Genomic DNA, 22,242 nt, shown 5'->3' with positions numbered 1-22,242 from the left:
AAAAAAGTGTTGGTAGGGACCTTTGGGAATTAAGTAGCGATATACTGTCTTTAATTTGTTGGACGGTTAGTTCGTTTCTTGAACTTTTACCACTTAATTAAATGTGCATACATACTACATATATATATTTTTTGTACATATACAAACATATAGATTTTTTTAATCTAGATTCATAGTGATTTTGTTTAATTGGTTGTAGTCGTATGAAAATTTTTTGTAAGCAAACATATACATAAACATATTTTTTTGTTTACGTTCAATGATATGTATATTTATACATACGTGCGTGTGTCCGAGTACATACATACATATGTGCGATTTCATGTTAATCTTAAACCAAAGAAAACAATGAATTAATTCACCACAGGTGTCATGTACATACTGTTTTTAGGTAATTATGGGCGTAAACTTTCATTCAGTTTTATTTTAAGTTGAATCACTGTTTAGTTTGTTGATAAATTTCGTTTAATACCCGTGTATCAATTATAATATACATATGAATTAACAAAAAGAAATACATAAATTATCAGACGCGTAAAACTAATTTTCAGTAATTATTTAGTTTGTTTAATTTTTTTATTGTAATTTTTTTTTATGCATATGTATGCTAAAAATTAAAGCCGCAGAAAATATGAATAAGTTTTTAATCTTGCTTGGTAATAGCTTTCCGTCAGGGGTACAGCCCGCTTACAAGAATTAGGAGAGTTTTGTAAATTTGTCCATATTATTATTACACGCATTTCAATACTTTAATATTTGTAAAAACTAAAAAAATGCATATGCAATTATTATATCCGAATTAGATATAAGTTTCATATGACTGGCGACAATTTCGTCAACAACAATTTTAAAACCCGACAACGACAATTTTGTCACTTCTTAATTGGAATTTTTCATGGAACTGAAACCGGGTCGACAACAGCTTTTATGAAAAAAAAACATCCACCAAACTGTCGAATTGTCACTGACAATACGGAATATGCCTGTCGTGGCGAAATTGTCGCTGGCAATTTATGAAATAGGCTAAACGTTTTTACTATATTTAATTTTATTACCCAGGCAGATATGTATCCATCTTCAAAGATATTGCAACATACTGCCATACATATTTATTTTTTTCCTTCAAAATATTTATTTTAAATTTGTTGTGGACAGGAAATCCAATCCAATTGACCCTCAGAACTTTCTCCACCTTCAACGTGTTAGTTTCTTCCTCTTACGCCATATCTCAGGAAACTCGGCTTGCTCTTTTGGCCTTTTATGCTCCCAAATTATTGTGGTTGCCGTTTCTGTTTCTATGGCATGTGACTCCTCAAAACTTGCACTAGCAGGTGCATTTAATTTCTCCAAATGGTTAGTATCAAAACTGTTAGCTGGATGCAGCCATGACACGATTTACTTTTTGTATAACGGTAAATGGGTCCGAATGATTTATCGCCAGCAACTTTAGCAGAGGCATTGACTTCACTGAACATTCTTTCGCAACTTCAGGTGTTGCCTCTTCGTTCACGGGTTCTTCTTGGTTTTCCGCATTAGCTGGTGCCTCATCGTCAGCATCTTGCTACTTTGCAAACACATCACGTATTCTTTGCGTAAGAGACGTCTTGACGTAAGCCACGAAGATGTTTACAAACAGCTTGATATCACGAGACTAGCAGATCGCAGGCAAGCCGCAGACATAGTATTCTTCTATAAGGTCATCAATGGTCACATCGATTCTCCAGAAATATTAGAGCAATTTGGTCTAATTTGCAATAAGCCGGATCTAAGGAATAAGAATACTATTACACACTGTTAACTCAACAAAAAATTATGTGCGCTACGACCCAGGGAATAGAATAGCAGACACCAAGGCGACACTATTAATGACCTTAGTGGCAACGTCGACTTCTTCAGTGGTACCTTATCGTCGTTCTCTGCTTCAATTTAAAAAAAAAAAATTGAACTAATTTTCAATGTTCAATTTTGTAGCACTCTGTCAACCATTAATTTTGTTACATAACATACACATACCACCTTATATTCGAATGGCCTCATTCATAAAAAATAAAGTAGGTTTAAAGGGCAAAATAAAGTTATTTCCGACGGACACTCATTTCCGGAAACGCATACGCAAAGTTAAAATGCAATGAAACCTGCTTTATCGACAGGAAAGCAAACAGCTGAGGCGTTGACAGTTGAGCTTGTGCATATGAAACACATCCTAAGATTTGACATTCTAGCTGGAATATTTTGCATTGTTTATCACCGCAGGTGCGATAATTATTGAAATAAAATCGCGTATTTGTTGAAAATATTATCAGAAAATGGCAGCAAAAGTTTCATCGGGCAACAATAAAGTATTCCAGGCGGTAAGTTGACATGGAGATTTTGATTTACAAAACCCCAATCGTTGAAAGAAACCTAACCTCAATGAAGCAAATCGGTCTAGGATTGCTCATATTAAAACCGCATTAAAATATTTGTTTATATCTATGTATATTCCTTAACAGGATGATGTCCACATATCCTTCGAAGATCAACAGAAAATTAATCGTTTCGCAAAACATAATGCGCGTATGGATGATCTGAAAATGGAGCTGGATATGAAGAAAAATGATTTGAAGAGTGTGGAGGAAGCGCTGGACGAAATTGAACTTTTCGATGAAGATGAAGAGATACCATTCTTGTTTGGCGAAGTTTTCTTAACACACAAATTAACAAAAACACAAGTAAAGCATACAAATGTTTTTCGGTAAAACTATATGAAGTAGTATTTTCTCTAACAGGAACTTTTGGCTGCGGTTAAAGAGGAAACATTAAAAGAAATTGCTGCGATTGATGTGAAAGCAAATGAAATTAAATCCGAAATGAATGAGCTGAAATCGCACCTGTACCAACGATTCGGAAGCAATATATCGTTAGAAAGCGAGGACTAGTATTGAGCTGTGGTAATAACACGAACAAGCAAACCCTTTATGTTAAACTAAGGTTGAACTTCATATTCATCTTAAATTTTTAACAATATTTTGAATATACTTAATTAAATACTAATAACTTATTTAACTAAAGTCAATCTCATTGGTAAACACATACATGAGATTATCGCCCGCTTTGTCCAGACATGTCGCCTAAAACAAAAAAAATATATAATTATACGTAGATATAGGTTTGTGTGCACGTCACTTCCAAATATGTATGTATTTTTACCTCCAAAAAATCAAGGTCAAATGGCGGTTTATAATGCTTCCAGTTCATTAATTCATTCATCTTTCGAGCACTAGTAGTTGTGTCAAGAGCCAATTTCTTAGAAATAAGAACAAAATTACAATTACAAAAAAAAAACATTTTTCGTTGAGTTACCTCTCCATCGCCATTGCATCTGCAATTCAAACTTTCATGTGTTTGGCATTTAGAATAATCTTCCTGTAAGCTAAACAAATCTAAAAGCTCATCTGCTGAAAATTTCATGGCTTTATCAAAACTCCCACTGGCAATAGTTTGCGTTACACAATCGCCCAGCGACATTTTCGCAATTTGTCTTTGGAATATCTTTTCTTCAATACAACCAGCGGTCACCAGTCGATAGATGTGCACATCTCTTTGCTGCCCATCGCGCCATATGCGTGACGTCGCTTGAGCGTCGGTCGCTGGATTCCAATCATGGTCGAAAAGTATTAACCTTGAAGCCCCTATCAAATTAAGACCAACACCTCCAGCTTTTGCACTCAGTAAAAATACTAGCGAATCATCTGCGTTGCTATTAAATTTTTCGACATTTGAATTTCTTTGAGCAATATTTGTGGATCCGTCCAAACGCAAACATTTTATGTCCAAAAAGTCACACAAGCCCTGCAACATATTGAGTGTTTTAGTATGGTTTGAAACTAGAACACATTTTTCTTGATTTTGCACAGCCGAAGCGACAAGTAAATTCTGCACTAGTTCTAATTTCGCGGAATCAAAGGGTCCCATTTCCGCCCAATCAGGCAAACAACGTTCCAAATGGCGCGTCAGTACATTAGGGGTTTTAGTCCGCGCCACCAACGAAGGATGATTGCAAATTTTTTGCAATACAGTAATTAATTGAAGCGGTGATAGATCTTTTAGAATGGTTTCCTTTCGTTGGGCATAAAGTTGAAGTGCTTTTTGTAACAAAAACTGCTGTAGCTCCGATGGCCGTACAAAGCATATATACTCGTACTTTTTAGGCAAGTACTGTCCATTCACGTGCTGTAGCCGTCGAAGCACAAATTGTTCTGAGATTTGCATTAGCTCTTGTGTCCGCTGTGCCGCTATATTCTTAACTTCAATACTAGCATCAGGACATTGGCTCTGCTGCAATGGAACCTCGTAGTACGAATGAAATTCCTGTTTTGTGCCAAAAATACCGGGGTTCACAAAATCGGCTAAGGCAAAGAATTCGCCCAAATCATTTTGCACAGGTGTTCCGGTAATTATTATACGACAAGGAATGTTAAGTTCTCGAAGTGAAGCTACAATTTTTGTAGACTGATTTTTGAGGCGATGGCCTTCGTCGCAAATTAGCAAATCAAATTTTAGACGTTGAAAATCTGAAGCATTTGCAAGTAGATTCTCATATGAAGCAATTACAAATGGAACATGCTGCTGATGTGCATAGCAATCCAACTTTTGTTTACCACCCACAACAAATGCATACATGCGCTCAGTTTTTAACCATTTACTCACCTCCTGCTCCCAATTTCGAGTGAGTGTGCTGGGTGTAACAATTAAGATGCGCTGCATTACACGTTCACCTCCGTAAGGCCCTTCTTTCAAAAGTGTACGAGCCAGCGTTAGGCACTGTAGGGTTTTGCCCAAGCCCATTTCGTCTGCAAGTATACATCCACGATGAGTTGGATTTTTGAATCCCATTACGCATTGATAAAGAAAGACGACACCTTCTCGTTGATGCGGACGCAAATGTTGGGCGACCTTGGGTGAGATTTCGACCGGTTGAATTGGTCGACACATAGTATTCAATACTGTAATATATTCTGCTGGTGGGAAAGGTAATAATAAACCGTTAACTATGACGCTGGGTGAACATTTTCGGTGTACTTTATGCGATGTCTGCTTAATATTTTCCTTTTCATGTCTGTCTTGTGATACAATTTCTAAAATTTCTAGTTCTTTATCCTCAATTTCCAAAAATGTACCAACTTCTAATACAGCTAAATTTACTTTTTCTAGAGTACCCATTTCCTGTCCCCTCTCGTTCTTTAGAATACCTCGCTTACTACCTGTATGCACTTCAAATATACCATCACCATTCCATGTTTTATTCTTTTTTGTAGTAATTTCTCGCCAGACGACATTGAAAATTACTTTAAGGTTAGCTGATTCAAGGGATTCAGTATAATTTCTTTTTTGGATTCCGCTTGTGGTTGGTATGTTTTCAGCCCTCAACTCAGTACTATTTTTTAGAGCACATGGTGCTTGGTATAAAGTAGACAACTTTATCTTTTTGTCGACTCCACTACTTTGCAGCTCTTCTTCAACGTTCCAGCGACTATCGGCTTGTTTTTTTACGCAAAGCAAAATATAAATTTCTGTCGGTAATTTGCTCTAATAATTCAATCTCCTTCCCGCCTACAACCATTTGGTAGCCTTCTTCTAACTCATCAGCTTTGAACTTTGTATTGGTACCAATGTATCTACCGGAGCTGTCCTTAAGCACCGCTTTTGGAACATCCAACTGCACTTCTAGTAAGCCATCACCGTCCCATGTTTTATGCTTCTTTTTTGTAATTTCACGCCACACAACATTAAAAATTATTTTAGAACTAAATGCATCAAAGTTTTCTTTGGCGGCTTCTTTTTCAAATTTACCACCTCCTCTATTTCTGGTGCCCCAACATTCCTCATTTCCAGTGGTTGAGGTCACTTCATCCCCGCTGCTTCGTTCAGTTTCAAACAGACCATCGATCTTCCTGCGTTTCTCATCTTCTCGTGCCCTTAACATTGAAGGTGCACACGAACGGCGCATTTTATAATATTTTATATATAAGAGGTATTTCACGTATAATAATTCTTCAATCTGGAACTAGAAGGAAATGTTTTGAAAATTTAGCAGCTTTTAAGCGAGCCCTACACTTCCAATATTTATTGTGATTTTGGGATAGTGCTCCACATTAAGTGGTAAATATACGAGGAACATTTGTGCGATGCCATGATTCAATAATACAAGGTTAGATAATTATTGACAGCTGCGGGTTGACACTCCCTTACAAAAGGTTGGATTTACGAAGGACAGAGAAAGGGCAAGAATGCAATCCCTTGTTGCGAAAATGGTAGTAGAAAAGTACGCAAAGTAGGCAATTAGTAGTGAAATTTTTTTTGTAAATTCTAATGTATTTGCAGGAAATCTGGCATTTTAAACGAAATGTTGAACGTAATATTGATATATCCACGTGTAGTACGTAATTTAAATGCTATTTAGCCGTATAAAAACTGCAAAATGACTCAAAATTAAAATAAGACTACTATGAGATTGATGTAAACATCCAGTGCTTATGTTTTCATCAGTTAAATATGCTTGATATGCATATACAAATAAACATATTGCACAAAAGCTTATACTTTTATTTCACGTCAAAGCTACACTGTTTCCATGTAAATTTGCAAAGAAGCAACACGGTGCCACTGCTAAGGGAGCGGTGCGAGAGAGACAACTGTCAGTTTATCGAACCTTGTATTATTGAATCATGGTGCGATGCATAAAACGTCGCAAAGTGGCATTTTTGTCGAAATGGCAATACTGCGAACAGCGCGAGAATGAGAGAATGAGCGATAAACTTCCACGATATAGGGAGACAGAGTTGGCGCAAACAGCAGTAACCATGAACCAAAAATACTACAACAACAACAACAACCAAAAATACAAGATCACGCCAGCAAGCCAGTAGCCCATTATAATCGCATTTAGGAAAAAAGTTGGGCGCTTTTGACATTAGCCGTTTGTGGTGGACTGCATCTTCCTTTTGTACCATAACAATTTTCGTACTTACTTGAAACAATATTTTACTACGTTCCAAATGTACCAAAAATAGTGTGCTTGTACCGAATGTACGTTCAAATTTAAGAAGCTGAAGAGTAGGTACAATTCAACCTAGTTTTACATCACTATTTCGTACCACTTGTTCGCTTCTTCCTCTTCTTCTTCAAAATTATTCTTTACACTCTCATTCTCAAAATAATGGGACGTCACACCCAGTTGCTCTCAGCTCGATTGGCGCAGTCTTGTATTCTATCGTTCTTGAATTGTACCTACTCTTCAGCTTCTAAAATTTGCACTTACATTCGGTAGAGCACATTATTTTAGGTACATTTGGAACGTAGGAAAATATTGTTTCATGTAAGTAGAAAAATTGTTATGATACAAAAGGAAGATGTAGTCCCCCAACTACCAAAAATATCTGCACATAAAAATACATACATGTTTACGATTTAGGTACGTGTATCTACTTTTAGGTACAATACGAAAATTTAGTATTCATCACTAGTGCGAAAAAATAATAAATTGACGTCAGCAAAAGGTGGACGCTATCAAATCGGGAAAGAGAGGACTAGCGGTCCGCGGAAGCGCCACCTTTGTTTCGCTGGATCGTGATGTAAGGCGAAGAAATCAGCTGATCTAACAACACCACCATGCAAGGCGAATTTATACTAGGTGGTGTTACTGGCGAATTTAGATTACAACAACGACAACCACATGTATTTTGTTCCAAAGTTTACATGTATTTTGTTTTTGCTTTTGATGAGTGTGCTGTCAAATCAGTAAAAGAAAAAACAAAATACATGTAAGGCGAAGAAATCAGCTGATTTTACAACACCTTGTATAAATTCGCCATGCCACCTTGTTTAAATTCGCCTTGCCATGAACCAAAAATACAAGATCACGCGAGAACAAGGTGAATTTATACAAGGTGGTGTTACTGGCGAATTTAGATTACAAAAACAACAGTCACATGTATTTTGTATTGCGGGTGAGATGTCAAATCTCAATTTGCCACAAAGTTTACATGTACTTTGTTTTTGATTTTCATTGGTGTGCTGTCAAATCAGTAAAAGCAAAAACAAAATACATGTAAGGCAAAGAAATCAGCTGATTTTACAACACCACATCTGAAAATGTTACTAGTTCACAAAACTCTTAAATTATTTAATTTTTAGTGTTTATTGTTAATGGCCCGTAGTCATAGTCAAAATAAAGTCGACTTTAAAGTTAGTTGCAGCTTTTTTGACAGATATCCCATTGAACATTATGTCAAAAAGCTGCAACTAACTTTAAAGTCGACTTTATTTTGACTATGACTACGGGCCAATTAGTTTTGAGTTTATGAAGGATTATCCTTAGTAAAATCTTTTACAGTCCACGATAAGGTACAGAATAATTTAACACAACGACATGATTTATAGAAGAATTTGCATAATAAAAATGATTATTTATGCGCTCAACGATTACGAGGTTTTCTTCGTACTCTTCGTTGTTTACTTCTTACAACGAAGATGGCGTCGAGATAATCAAAATTGAACTGTCACAATTGACGACTGAAACAACACACGAATAGGGCTGTTAAGTTAAAATTGACCGATGTCAAGCAGCGTTGCCATTTTAGCCGTTTTCCGGCTAGATTTAGCCGGTTTTGATAGCAACCAGCCGGAGAAAATTCGATCTAGCCGGCAGCCGATTTGTTAGCCGGTTTGTAAAAAAAAGTAAGCCGTTTTTAGCCGATTTTACTATTTGCCTAATTTTCAGGTGCAAAAAGTAAACAAGTTGTTCGAAAGCAATAATGCAGACCTAATGAAGATTTTTAATGAACTCAATGTTTTACTTTCGCATCTATGCTCCCTAGTGGTTATTAGCGCGGACACATTTCATCCTATATGCTCCCCGTTGGAACCATACCTTGCTCCATTTCCTCAGTTTTATCACAGTTTTGAAGAATATTTAAAAACAAAAGTAAGCACAAACGCTTTTGACCACGAAGCCGAGAAAATAATTCGAGAAAATGGTCGCTATTTTATTATCACTTTAATAAAGGAATTACGCCAACGCCTCCCTACAAATATTGCCACACTAAAAAAAATTGACTTTTTTCGGTTGGAAATGCATTAAGAGTAATTAAACCAAAAGTATTAGTTCAACTACAGCAACAAAAACACAAATATAACGCCGACGAAATAACATCCATAGAGATGCAATAGCAACGGTTAACGTTACATACCTGGAGTAATTTAGACTCAACTGTACATTTTTGGGCCGAAGTTTATCAATTTCGAAATGCCCTAGGAGAAAACCCTTTTGCTGACCTTTGCAACCTAGTTTTTAGTTTTCTTGTTTTGCCTATAAGTAATGCAGAAGTAGAGCGAATATTTAGTTCAATGAATATAATAAAAACTAAGCAAAGAAATCCAATGTGTGTTAAAACGTTAAACGCTATTTTATATATAAGATACGGTTTAAAACGTGAAGAAAAATGCTGCCATAATTTTACTGTAGATGATGATCTCTTAAAATTAATGAATTCAGGTGATATATACAATAGTGATTCATTTGATGATGAGGAATATACACTCGATATAAATTAATGGTGTTAATTAGTGATGTATTATGGAACGAATTTCCGTCATCCCTTGTCAAATTTGGTTTGGAGACAAACCGTTCTCGAGAACGAAAAATGACACTGAAGATGGCACAACGCCGAAACCGGTTTGTCTCCAAACCAAATTTGACAAGGGATGACGGAAATTCGTTCCATAATACATCATACACCCACCCTGTCGGAAACAACAACAACCAAAAAGGAAGTGTTAATTAGTCTTTCGTTTCTTGCGATTTATTTAAATAAAGCATATGGATTTTCACTAAAACATTTTAGCCGTTTTTAGCCGCTTTTTTTTGCCAATCTAGCCGGTCGGCCCAAAAAGTTCTGGCAACACTGATGTCAAGACACATTTAGTAGAATGTGTAGTTGCGAGGTTAAAATACTCCATGTAGCAATATGACTTGGCAACCCTACACGTGTTTTGCTTTTGCACTTCTTGTTTACCCGCTTTTCTTTTCTTATTTATTATTCTTCTGCCCTCAGTGAAGCATTCGGCCGAGAGGTTGCATTAAAATATTCCAGATTTCAATATATAACAATCAAAATATTAACAAAATGGTAAGTTATGAATACATATTATCCATCTGCTTTTCACAAAAAGGATATACTGTTTCTAGACCGAGGAAGTAAGCCCGAAAGCATTCCCGCTAGCTGATGCTCAGCTCACGGCGAAAATCATGAATTTGTTGCAGCAAGCGCTAAACTATAATCAACTACGTAAAGGAGCTAATGAAGCCACCAAAACGCTTAATCGAGGCCTTTCTGATATTATCATTTTGGCTGCTGATACGGAGCCCATCGAAATTCTATTGCATTTACCTCTTCTGTGTGAAGATAAAAACGTTCCTTATGTGTTTGTGCGCTCCAAGCAGGCGCTTGGTCGTGCATGCGGTGTGTCGCGACCAATTGTTGCTTGCTCTGTTACTACAAATGATGGTTCACAGCTCAAATCACAAATCCAATCAATTCAACATGAAATTGAAAGACTTCTAGTTTAAAGTGATATATATAATTCTGAAATATGTCAGTTTAGATGTATAAATAAATAAAATACATGTGTTTTTATAGTAGAATCATGTGGCTTTTCATAAAATTTGAAAATTAGATATGGGAGTTGTAAATGAGCGAAGAACGAAATTAGGCTTGTTGTACACGAGCGTTTTTATCTCTGTTGCGTTCTAAAATACATTAAATAAATAGTAATGGGTCTTGTAATGGGTTTTCCGTTGTCTGCTAAGGGGTTATTTATATTAGAACAAAATATACGGAGAAAAACCACTGGGAGTCAAGTGAACAAGTACTAAGGTTGGTGTGAGGACCCTACTTGATTGAATAGGTTTCAAGGATTCCCCAGTTACTTATATCGTTCCGATAGAGAGCAGGGGAATGCTACTGAAAATTTTAATCCGTGAATTTTCTATTTAATTTCATTGGAGGTACCGCGGCTTTCCCTCCTCTGTTCTTGAACCTGAAACCTTTCTACAATTATTATAAATATCCTGAAAACATTAATTTGAATTCATTTAAAAAATAATAATTGGCTCTTCAAAAGGCATATAGTGCACAAACGATTATAGTTTATCGTTTTATTTTCTCATCTCTGCTCGTTACTTTTATATGTCAAACTACTCGTAGTTAAGGAATGCAACCTTGCTGTGACGCGTCGTGCAAAGATACAGAAAATTTTGTGCTCGTATTTTGTGAATTTCTTATTAAAAACATATAAAATAAATATTTAATAATACGCCTCCAACATCTTTCTGGTTTGTTAGCACATAGGGTGCAGCAGGGATATAAGAACGAGACTGCATCAGACCAAAAGTTAGCAAAAATCTTATTTTCACATTCCATTTTGTGTTTGATCTTCGTAGCAGGTCAGTTGATTCGTTGGTTAATCGCGGCCGAAATTGACAGAATTGAGTGGATTTCGAAACGGGGGAAAAAGCAATTGCGAGAACCAAGAACGCTCGCTGGAACGAACGAGCAGCAAAAAAGAAGGGAAAAATTGGCCAGTCGCCTCTGCTCATAGCATAGTCGAAACGACGATAGCAACGCAACAGCGGGAAGAAAGAAGGTAAAATGGAAGGGACAAAATGAGTCATTAAAATGATGAAGTTGAAGTTCTCCCCAAAATGCGATAGTGACGAGTTAATTAATTGATTATCAAGCAATAATTTCGTTTAATTAATATACGGTTTTATTTCTTTTCTTTGCTTGCTGAACTAGGGACATCGTTTGGATTGTGCTTCCAATTTGTGGTTTCCATCAAGAAATCCCTCAAGTGATAAGTAATACAATTTAGTGAGAATATCAAGTACGTGAAAAAGTAACAAAGTGCAAGTAACGAAGTAATATATTCAGATACATTCTCAACCAAATTAGAGGAGAGGAAACATTTTCGGCAAGCCCAATTAGCAGCGAACGTTATAAAATAATAGTGAGCAACAGAAATATAAGTGTAACTCTGTAATCGCAAATTGATTACGGAAACAAAGAAAAATTGCAATTACGTATTCGTTTATAGTATACGACACACATACATAAATTGTTGTGCCCTCCCCTGATCAACAATCACATAATAAAGACCTGCTGAGTACGTCCACCCATCGCTGACACTATGCGCGAGTACAAAATTGTTGTGCTGGGCAGTGGAGGTGTAGGTAAATCCGCCTTAACCGTACAATTTGTACAGGGCATATTCGTGGAAAAGTATGACCCCACAATCGAGGATAGCTATCGCAAGCAGGTGGAAGTTGACGGTCAACAGTGTATGCTGGAGATACTCGACACTGCAGGCACAGAACAGTTTACCGCTATGCGCGATCTTTACATGAAAAATGGTCAAGGCTTCGTCCTCGTATATTCCATAACGGCACAATCAACATTCAATGATCTGCAAGATTTACGTGAACAAATATTGCGTGTGAAAGATACGGACGATGTACCAATGGTGTTGGTGGGTAATAAATGCGATTTAGAAGACGAGCGAGTAGTGGGCAAGGAGCTGGGTAAAAGTCTGGCCACACAATTCAACTGCGCCTTCATGGAAACATCAGCCAAAGCTAAAGTCAATGTACATGATATTTTCTATGATCTCGTTAGGCAGATCAATAAAAAATCGCCAGAGAAGAAACAGAAAAAACCTAAAAAGTCCTTATGTGTTCTGCTATAAGACTACAATTAAAAAATATATAAAGGAAACATGATAATGATTGAAGAAAATAAATAAATAGTGAGGATCTATTAAGAAAATGTTTAAAAACCAAAAAAAGTTTCAGAAAAACATTGCGATCATATGTGGATTTCTCACAATCCAATCTCCTTCTCGCTGTGTCTTTAGATATTGAAAAACATTGAATACTTATAATGGTGGTATGTAAAAAAAAAACAAAAACAAATTACCTTCACTTATGGGCGCAAAATTTTTAATGCCGATTTTATGGAATTATTTTCTGGAATTAAAAATAAGTTCGTATTATTTCATCTCAATACTATCCTTTGTATGAAACCAAAAGGAGAGTCTAAGCGCAAATATTTTATGGCGCTTAAGTGAAATTCCACTTAAAAAAACTCGTTAAAAAGCCGCGTTGTCGAAATCATTCAAAATCGTTTTTACAATTTACTAAGATACTACTTTGCTACCATTTTACAAATTTACAAAATATCTATAACTAAGAAAAAAACTTAGCAGATGTTAGTTTTGAATTAACGCTTGTAAGTAGGAAAGAAATGTATACTAGGGTCTCGGTAAAGTCAAAACGATTTCGCACACTCTTTACTCATGCAGTTCAAACATTTTTGTATAGCTATATTGCGCGCATAATTCAACACATAATGGTTCTACGGTTGTGAATATTTCATAATCATATTTGAAAAAACCTGCTCTTAATCATATTGCCTCAAAAGTTGCAATTCTATTTTACTTTCCAAAGGTTTATTTCTTTAACAACCATTGATAAATTATTATTTTTAGTTAAAACTGAAATGTTAGCCATAACCGAGAATACGTAGGCCAAATCGTAATAGCTCGAGTAACCGTTTTGACTATAAAACCTAAGCAAAGGAAATGCCAAGCAAAAAAGTAATAAAAAATAATAATAATAATTTAGCGGATGTAAAGAAGTGATGAGAAAATAAGAATTTTTGCCATTTAAGGCACATAGTTGTATGTACAATCCATATTGACCGGCACATTTATTGCTAGTCTTCTATCATCTTCGTTTCGCCGTTTATTAATGAATATAAATATAGAAATAATGTTGTAACAGCACTGTCAAAAGACAAAACGATTCCCATGTGCCCTATGAAAAATATAAAACCATAATTAATCAGTTTGTCGTACTCATGCATAGTAAAACATATATTCGATCCCATACATCAAGACCCGAGCAGTATCCGTGACGAAAAGAAATATGCCTGTTTGCTATTGGCAGACCAACGATCCCTTCACGAAACAATCAAAATGTGTAAATCACTTTATAGCCACTTTGTATTGATAAATTATTTGTTTGATGATTATATACTTAATTGATGTTTTCTAGCATTATGAAAAATTGTATAAATTTAAAATGAATGTAATGAAAAGTTGCGTAGAAATATGTATGAAATGAAACAAACAAACAAAAAATCATGTTTTAAAACAAGTAAACAATTAAAATTGTGAAGACTAAAATTACCCCTTTTGTTTTAAATAAGTTCTCGTTTTTCATTGTCATATGGCATATGAGAAATTCATTAGTATCAGCAAAGCAAAAATGAACAATATGTATAATGATCTAAAAATGTGACCGGTAAAAATTAATTTAAACCAATTTAAATCGCAACAATATAAGAAGAAAAAAATAGAAGCGAATGAGAAAATCAAAGTGTAACAAAAAATAAAAAAAAAACAAGAGAATAGGTTTATTATCTTCTAAATATTATTAAATGTATTACGTTTATATAATAATAAAAACAAAAACAAAAAAATTGAAAACATTAAACATGAAAATAACGTTCACTTTTTGTTTTAGAAGAGGTATGCGCTGGTCTTACCATCTCCGGATCATCCGTTTGGGACGCGCTCGTTGAGAATTTGTACTAGGTTTTTTTTTCAACGCTTCAATGCCAATTCATGGGCGTAGATGAAATCAGTTACTAAGAATGATCATGCTATTTTTCGAATTTTTTAGTTGATGTCCACTCAGATTATGTCAAATCTGATTATTTAAAATAAATGTGTGCGAAGCTTAGAATATTTCAACAGAAGTGCAATGATATAAAAATGTATAATTTGTTTCTCATGTGTTTAATCGTTAAATTAGTTATACATTTTGGTATTTAGTTCTTTTTTTTTAGTAAGTCACAGTGGGTTCAAAAAAATATCGCATTTCCTGTTTCAGAGCAACAACTGAAATTACTGGAATTATTAGAAAAAAAAAGAATCTTTTGAAGTGAAAAATTCACACACACATTCATAAAAAATAAAGGACCTTATTTAAATACTTTATAAATCGAAAATTAACTTAAACTGTTTAAAGATACTTTATTTTTTATGAATCTATTACTTAACGATAACATGGAAAACAATTTTTTTTTTTATTCATATTGCATTGTTAGTTAAATGTGTATACATAAATACACTTAATCAAAGCCCTTTTTAGCATTCGCAACCAATCCATGAATAGTTTATATACATATCGTCGTGTAGAGTACAAAACCGCGTATTAACAAAATGCGAAACCGCCTATCAAGGTAATGCAAAACCACGTATGTGAGGTTGCACAAATTATTTTCTAGAGGGTAAAAACACTCATGTTTCAAAATGGTTCTCTTTTTTATAAAGCAATAGCATTTCTAGTATATTTCAGGACGAATGGATAAGGATTGCGCCAAGAGCTTGTGTGAGTAAATCAAATTTTTGGCAGTAAATGTCAGTTACGCGGTTTTGCAGAATGACGATGCGCGGTTTTGTACTTAAAACGACGATATGTATCTACACATGCATATGTGTATTTTCAAAGTCGTCGCCATTAGTTTGTTGTTCCCGAAAACCCGCACCCGAACCATATAGACGATAGTTAAGTCATGACTGTGTGCAGTTGTTGCGCTGGTTGAGCCGGCCGGCATTTTAAAGAAGGGTACGGCACGGCACGTCACGGCAGGGCAGGGCAACATCAATTGAAGAATAAGAATGAAAAGGCAGAAACCTAATACGAAAGTGTCGCAAGTTGTTGCCACTGTCTAGGGACGTGTTGTCGTTATCAGCAGTCAGTATGTGGCGATAAACGTATTTCTGAATAGGTCGTTGGACGTACATACCATACATATGCAATGGGAAAATTTATTTATCGCTAATATGTGTGCATATGTATTTAAGTGCATACCTACTATACATATGTACATATGTATATGGTATATGTAATTAAAGTTTTGTGAAAAACGTATGTATGTCATTGGATTTAAATATTCCGATTAAAGAGTTATCTGAAAATATAGCAGATTGTAACATTTTGTTCGTGGTAAAGCTCTGAACGAATTGCTGCCGTTTTAAAAGTATATCGCTTTCCTTTTGCAGTCAAATCAGAAAACTTACATAAGCCTGTGATAATGATGACGATATCTTATTTATAAATTTTGAACAAATTCTAAGAAGGCATGATTAATAAATAGTACATACATACATTACAAGTCATGCTTGAGAGAAATGTGGTTTCAATTAATAACTATAGCGTCACAATCTATGTACGTATGTGCATACGCCTCGATAGTGGTGGGAGAATACTACAAATTAAAGGCGTTTTAAAATTCCATGGGCGTTTGTAACCAAAGCGTGCGTATATACGTAGTATACGAGCGTAAGTATAAGTACATTCGTTTGCAAGAGTACTAATAAATGTACATGCCTATGTATTTATGTATAAATGTGGAGATACACCAAGTTTCGCTTGAATAGGCAATTATTTTTTCGTTCCCCTTATGCCAGAAGTATAAATGTGGAAATTTACCAATTTTGAGTTAATGGTTTGACATGAATGCCCGGAATCATGCTTATGCCAATTACATGAAAGTAGAGTTAAGTCTCATAAAAATATACTTTCAAACTTGACTTCTCACCATGTTCATTTTTACACATTCAAGTTTCTGGCATTAGGGGCACGATATAGACTTGTAGCCATCCTTGGAGCTTCGTATTAATGTCATTTAGAAGACTGATAAGTGCTGAACAAAATTGGTGAAAAACAAAAATATGCCTTAAAATTTAATAGTTTTTTTATCCATTCGAAAAGTGATTGTAAGTTTAGCGCTCTTATGAGTTAAAAAAAATTAATGAAATTGCAACAGTGGTCTTTTATCTCTGAACTATAATTGAAATGTCTTATTAACGCAACTAAGCTCCGATTCGGCATTTAACCATGGATAGCCAAGGAATGAAAAACAAAACACGAAATGTAACCAAAAATTAAAAGGCTACACAGAACTGAGGTCAGGTCCTTATTGTTGTGATTCTGGTTCAAAATGAAAGAAAACGGTAGTGTTCATGCTAGGACGAAATATGAATGGTTCTATGCATTGTGCTCAAGAAAGGCACACCAATAAATGTACAACTTAAAGAATCGCAACTGGAATTTTGAAGAGCTTACATGCCATCAATGACAACTAGAAAGTAACAGTTTTCTTCGGAAGGGGAACTTTAATTTTGAAGGCTCTAAAGGATTTAAAAATTATTTTGATGGTTTTCGAAAGGTGCAACGCATTTTCGACTTGACACCGTGATCGAGTAAGGCGTATGGCTGCCTCCCCATGCGTTTACTGTGTTTAAGATGATAGGGTCCAAAACGAATAGTGCTAAATATTGAAATTAAAATGAATGGTATGTATGCTTCTGTTTTTCGAATTTTTATTGGTAATCAAACAACCGTCGAAATCAACTCAAAATGTTCAATGTGGACGATTGTGTTTTCCAAAAAGCCCTTTTTCATTTAACAGCCAATTTGAACGTAATATAAGAATGTTTCAAAATATCGAATTATATATCGTCGTTTAAAGTACAAAACCGCGTATCGTCATTCTGCAAAACAGCGTAACTGACATTGGCTGCCAAAAATTGGATTTGCTTACACAAGCGCTTGGCTCAATCCTTATCCATTCGTCCTGAAATATAGTAGCCAGAAATGCGATTGCTTTATAAAAAGGAGAACCATTTTGAAATATGACTGTTTTTACTCTCTATAAAGTAATTTATGCAACCTCACATACGCGGTTTTGCATTTTGTTGATACGCGGTTTTGTACTTTAAACGACGATGTGTACATATACATACATATATGTATGTATGAAAGTCTGCAATTATGGTGGATCAACGGAAGCGATCGGTAAAAAGTTCAGCCCTTTTTGAAATGACAGCAATAAAAATGAAGAACTAAAACATATTTATATAGTAAATATGTATGTTCAAACATATAAACACATGCATGTATGTATGCACGCACATGTAAGTATGTATGCATGTAATTCCAATTACACTATACTATAAACTGTAATGTATATACTATACTTGAACGAATTTTTTAGTCGTGTTAACGGAAACCACAGCAAGAAGAACTCCAAAGACGAATTAAAATTTCATGAAACGAAACTGCAAACGCTTATGTGATGTATGTAATATGTAAATATGTATCTATTGAGCTACGAGTGTCACCATGACACTACAATATCTAAAGGAAAATACGTATGTACGAAATTGCAAAACAGATAGCAAAGTTCATGTTAGCTACAATGCAAGAAGTAAGTACATACAGTGTCGAACAGAAGTATTGGCACAGTGAATTTTTCGCAATATATGCAAAGTTTTTTATTCTAATTTATTTTCGATAATTTTTTATAAAAATATTGGTTATTCTGCACTAGAAAACATAATAATAAAATCTCTTGACTTTGTGCAAAACTCAGGAAAATTCATCAAATTTGCACACTAATTTGCAACTTTTTATTCAGATTTTTTAGAAAAAATTTAAGTATGCAGTTTTATAGCCCATTCAAATTTAGTATAACAAAGTGCAAGTTTGAAGTCGCTAGAAAATCCCATTGATTTTTGGTATTTTTTGTTCACGCAAGCAAGGTATATTCGACAATTATTTTTTGTATGGAGAAAATGAGCAGCAGCTTCCACTAAAAAAATTGCCAAAAATCAACGCGATTTTGTAGCTACTTTAAACTTGCATTCTGTCGTACTAAAATGAATGGACTATAAAACTTAGAATTTTTCAAAAAAAATCTGAATTAAAAGTTGCAAATTAGTGTGCAAATTTAATGAATTTTCCTGAGTTTTGCACAAAGTTTAGAGATTTCATTTTTATGTTTTTTGGTGTAAAATGAACTATATTTTTATAAAAAATTATCGAAAATAAACTAGATTGAAAAACTAACGCGAAAAATTCACTTTGCCAATACTTTTGTTCGTCACTGTATGTATGCATGTACACACATAAACAAAAGGGTATTACTAATATATTTAGAATTAATGGTGCAACAATAAAAAAAAAAAAAACAAATACTAGAGTAATTAAAAGTAAACACTGCAAAACAATACATAAAAGCTCTGCGAGTCGAATTTATTACTATCTTTAGACAAAACAACGTGAACTAAATATTTACATACATACATTTGTATGTACATACATAGATCGCAGCGGAAACTTTCGTACATATACATATTTGCACATTAATTCATATACACCTACTTTTCTTTGCATAACGATCCTATCCAGGCAATTGCGTTTGTGTAGGTTAAGCATATAAAGCACCAAATCTGAATTAAAAATAGAGTTGGCTTTAAGTTTTGAGTAACATTTATTTGTTTCTCTTTATTATGTATATACTTAGTAAACTTTATTTTTACATACATAATTTGTATTATGTCTTCTACATATTTTATGGCCTTTTTTAAATTAAATTGATGTAGTATATGTAACTCTTCTTCTGTTATTTATGAGAGCTTAGTTTTTGCTATGATACAATCATTTGCATACATATGGAGTGTGTGCTACTTAATAAGCATGTAGTTACGTGCTGCCTTTTTTTAACTTTTCTGTACTTTGTATGCTTTTTTCTGCGTCGCCTTTCCGTAAGAACAAAGGTTTCATTCTATTTTTTTCTACTTACAAAGTTAGGTAGTCGAATTTCAAAATGAGTTCGCATGTATATATTGTATGTACATACATAGTATGTACACCTGCGTTCAAATAAATAGACACGAAATTCAAAATGACATTGTTTACAAATTATGTTTATCTTTTTATTTTAATAATTTTCGTTTAAAATATATTATTCAATTTGTAACAGAAACGACAATAATAAAAGTTTCAAAGCTTGAAAATATTGCAAAAAAAATTAATCAAACTTCAAAAAATTTTCATCAAAATTTTCACATTTTTAATCAGAATAATTAGAAAATTTTCGGGTACACTTCCATAGCCCATTCAATTGTAGTCTAAGAAAGTGCAAGTCTCAAGTCGTTAAAAATTATTGTTGAAAAAAAAAAAATAAAAAAAAATATATATTCCGACGAACTGATAACCTCCTCCTTTTTTGGAAGTCGGTTAAAAATACATAATTTGCAAACAATATCGTTTTGAATATCGTTCATAATTAGCTGAACGCAGGTGTATGCATGCATGTATATTTTGCGAAATCCTAATTTTAAAATTGGGAGCATATCACTTTTGGTTAATTATTATTTTTAATGCATATAGTTTTTAGACGACTTGTTTGAGATCTGGATTACATAGTTATTATATATTCTTTCTGTAATTTATGCTCAAATAAATACAAAAATTTTGTTATATTTTCTTCAGTAACTACATATGTATGTACTTATAACAGATTCTTTAAATTGCTCAACCTCACTTTGGTTTTGTTTTGCACACATTACAATTAGTTTTTAAGAAAGTTTAACCAATTTATAGTATGAACAAAGGCGAAATAATTTGAATTAGTTTGAGATTTTGAATGCTATCCCCAAATTCTTGTTTTGTTTTCTGAACATTTTATTTGAAGTACTCTACTAATTACTAGACCAAAAATATCTTAGTAATTTAATTCAGAGTAAATTTATTTCTCATTTTTTTTGGATCAACGGTTCTTACAATTTTTAATATTGACCAATTTTTAAAAAATATTCGTGTACGAGTGCTTAAAGTTTAAATACCATTGGTTTTTGGGAAATTATTTGTATAATTGGGCGTTTTGGAGACAACCCGGTTTCGCTGTTTAGCCATTTTACAGTTATTTTCCGTTCTCGAGTGTCAAAGTGGATAACTGCATTACATTTTTTTTTTAACATGAGCTGAAAAGCAGTTTAGTGACGTAATTTGAATGAAGTAATATTTGGCACATATACAATGTGATATGCATATTTTCGGAAGCATTTATAATTTAAAAACCAATAATGCAAACATCTTAATGGCCTTATTCTTAAAAAAACATATAGGTTTAAAGAGCTTTATAAAGATATATTTTCGTACAAATTATCGTTTTATAAAGCAGTTAAAGTCTTCTTTATTTTTTATGAATATGGGTGTAAATTTGCGATCTTGCCATTACGGAGAACTCAAAAGGAAATTCAAAAAAGTCAAAGCAGAGATTTAAACACAAATGAACATTCAATTCTTTAGCAAATCAATTTTTTTTAAACAATTGCACATGCATATTAATACATACATACATATATTTGTATGTATATATGTAAGTAAATATAAAGTACCACACAAATTTTGAAATATGAAACTGTGCATTATACAGTTTTTAATTGAGAAACCTGCATTGTGTGAAATTTGGAAATTGCATTAAATAATTTTCTACCTCAAACACAAATTTTTCGATTACAATAAACTTGAATGCGCCTTTTAAATAGTTTACTTTTATATTTTTGTTCTTTGCTTACTGATTATTATTAATAAACTCTTTTTAGTTTATCTACGACAAGTAAAAACTATTGTTACTAGTTGACGGAAAATTTGATACAATATATGCATGTAGTTTTATTCTTTATTTTATAAATTTAATTGTGACTAGTCATGTTTTATTAAGATTTATACAATTTTAATTTATCATAACAGTTATTAATTTAACCATATATGTATATATGTGTATGTTTCTAGGAATTTATGCAATATAAGCTTTTTTGGGGTTTGTGGTTTTTAACTCTTTTCTGATGATAAATTAATTCTCACTCTGCATACCATACGAATTTGAATTTTAATTTTCTGGCTTGCAGATTTTTGAGACATTTTATGTTGGTTTGAAGAATTTCAGACCAGTTTTCTTATTATAGCGTTAATTTTGATGGTTTAAGTTACATAATTATACATATGTGCATACACTGGTGAATCATTTTTTAAATCTCTGCGCCTCTTGCTGTTATTAATCTAATAATTATGTATCTATTCAGTCCTGCCAAGTATTTTCTTTTAAAACAAACGTTATAAGGTGCAAGAACAGCATTAAATTTAAGTCAATTTATCATTTATTGCACTACCATCGCTTTGAGATTCGAATTTTACTACAAGGAAGCTTGCACATTTATACCCAACGTTGAATGTTTACGTTGATAACGATTTGAGCCTTAATATAAAATTTGTGTATTTAAAAA

General features: G+C 33.7%; 4 protein-coding genes across 5 annotated transcripts; 3 read left to right on the top strand and 1 right to left on the bottom strand.

Moving 5' to 3' along the window:
* Window positions 1–2,210: 2,210 nt before the first annotated feature.
* Window positions 2,211–3,045, top strand: LOC118753894 (probable prefoldin subunit 4). Its single transcript, XM_036488771.1, has 3 exons — window positions 2,211–2,351; window positions 2,493–2,711; window positions 2,769–3,045. Exons 1-3 carry the CDS (start codon window positions 2,307–2,309, stop codon window positions 2,916–2,918), a joined length of 414 nt encoding a protein of 137 aa, XP_036344664.1. The 5' UTR covers window positions 2,211–2,306; the 3' UTR covers window positions 2,919–3,045.
* On the bottom strand, window positions 3,034–6,157 carry LOC118753892 (DNA repair and recombination protein RAD54B-like). Its single transcript, XM_036488768.1, is given in 4 exon segments — window positions 3,034–3,110; window positions 3,190–3,285; window positions 3,343–5,520; window positions 5,522–6,157. Coding segments are annotated over 4 exon segments (2,811 nt in total). The 5' UTR covers window positions 5,990–6,157; the 3' UTR covers window positions 3,034–3,041.
* Window positions 6,158–10,024: 3,867 nt separating this feature from the next.
* On the top strand, window positions 10,025–10,684 carry LOC118753895 (NHP2-like protein 1 homolog). The gene is made up of 2 exons (XM_036488772.1): window positions 10,025–10,169; window positions 10,229–10,684. The coding sequence occupies exons 1-2, from the start codon at window positions 10,167–10,169 to the stop codon at window positions 10,607–10,609; spliced, it is 384 nt and encodes a 127-aa protein (XP_036344665.1). The 5' UTR covers window positions 10,025–10,166; the 3' UTR covers window positions 10,610–10,684.
* A 643-nt stretch (window positions 10,685–11,327) lies between these two features.
* On the top strand, window positions 11,328–14,453 carry LOC118753893 (ras-related protein Rap1). 2 transcript variants are annotated; one of them, XM_036488769.1, is made up of 2 exons: window positions 11,328–11,685; window positions 11,838–14,453. In XM_036488769.1, exon 2 carries the CDS (start codon window positions 12,229–12,231, stop codon window positions 12,781–12,783), a length of 555 nt encoding a protein of 184 aa, XP_036344662.1. In that variant the 5' UTR covers window positions 11,328–11,685; window positions 11,838–12,228; the 3' UTR covers window positions 12,784–14,453. The 2 variants fall into 2 exon arrangements, with proteins under 2 accessions (XP_036344662.1, XP_036344663.1); XM_036488770.1 differs by having other exon boundaries at window positions 11,328–11,758.
* The last annotated feature ends 7,789 nt before the right edge of the window (window positions 14,454–22,242 follow it).

The sequence above is a fragment of the Rhagoletis pomonella genome, unplaced genomic scaffold, assembly GCF_013731165.1.
Source record: "Rhagoletis pomonella isolate Grant_MI unplaced genomic scaffold, Rhpom_1.0 Rhpom_scaffold_03016, whole genome shotgun sequence".
NCBI classification, from domain to species: domain Eukaryota; kingdom Metazoa; phylum Arthropoda; class Insecta; order Diptera; family Tephritidae; genus Rhagoletis; species Rhagoletis pomonella.
This window is presented reverse-complemented; position numbering and strand designations above follow the sequence as displayed.

Bases quoted from the DNA above. Each gene is read 5' to 3' on its own strand.
- LOC118753894 (XM_036488771.1), top strand. From the start codon at position 2,307: ATGGCAGCAAAAGTTTCATCGGGCAACAATAAAGTATTCCAGGCG. The intron at 2,352-2,492 runs GTAAGTTGACAT...ATTCCTTAACAG, and splicing joins ACAATAAAGTATTCCAGGCG to GATGATGTCCACATATCCTT. The intron at 2,712-2,768 runs GTAAAGCATACA...TTTCTCTAACAG, and splicing joins ACAAATTAACAAAAACACAA to GAACTTTTGGCTGCGGTTAA.
- LOC118753893 (XM_036488769.1), top strand. From the start codon at position 12,229: ATGCGCGAGTACAAAATTGTTGTGCTGGGCAGTGGAGGTGTAGGTAAA.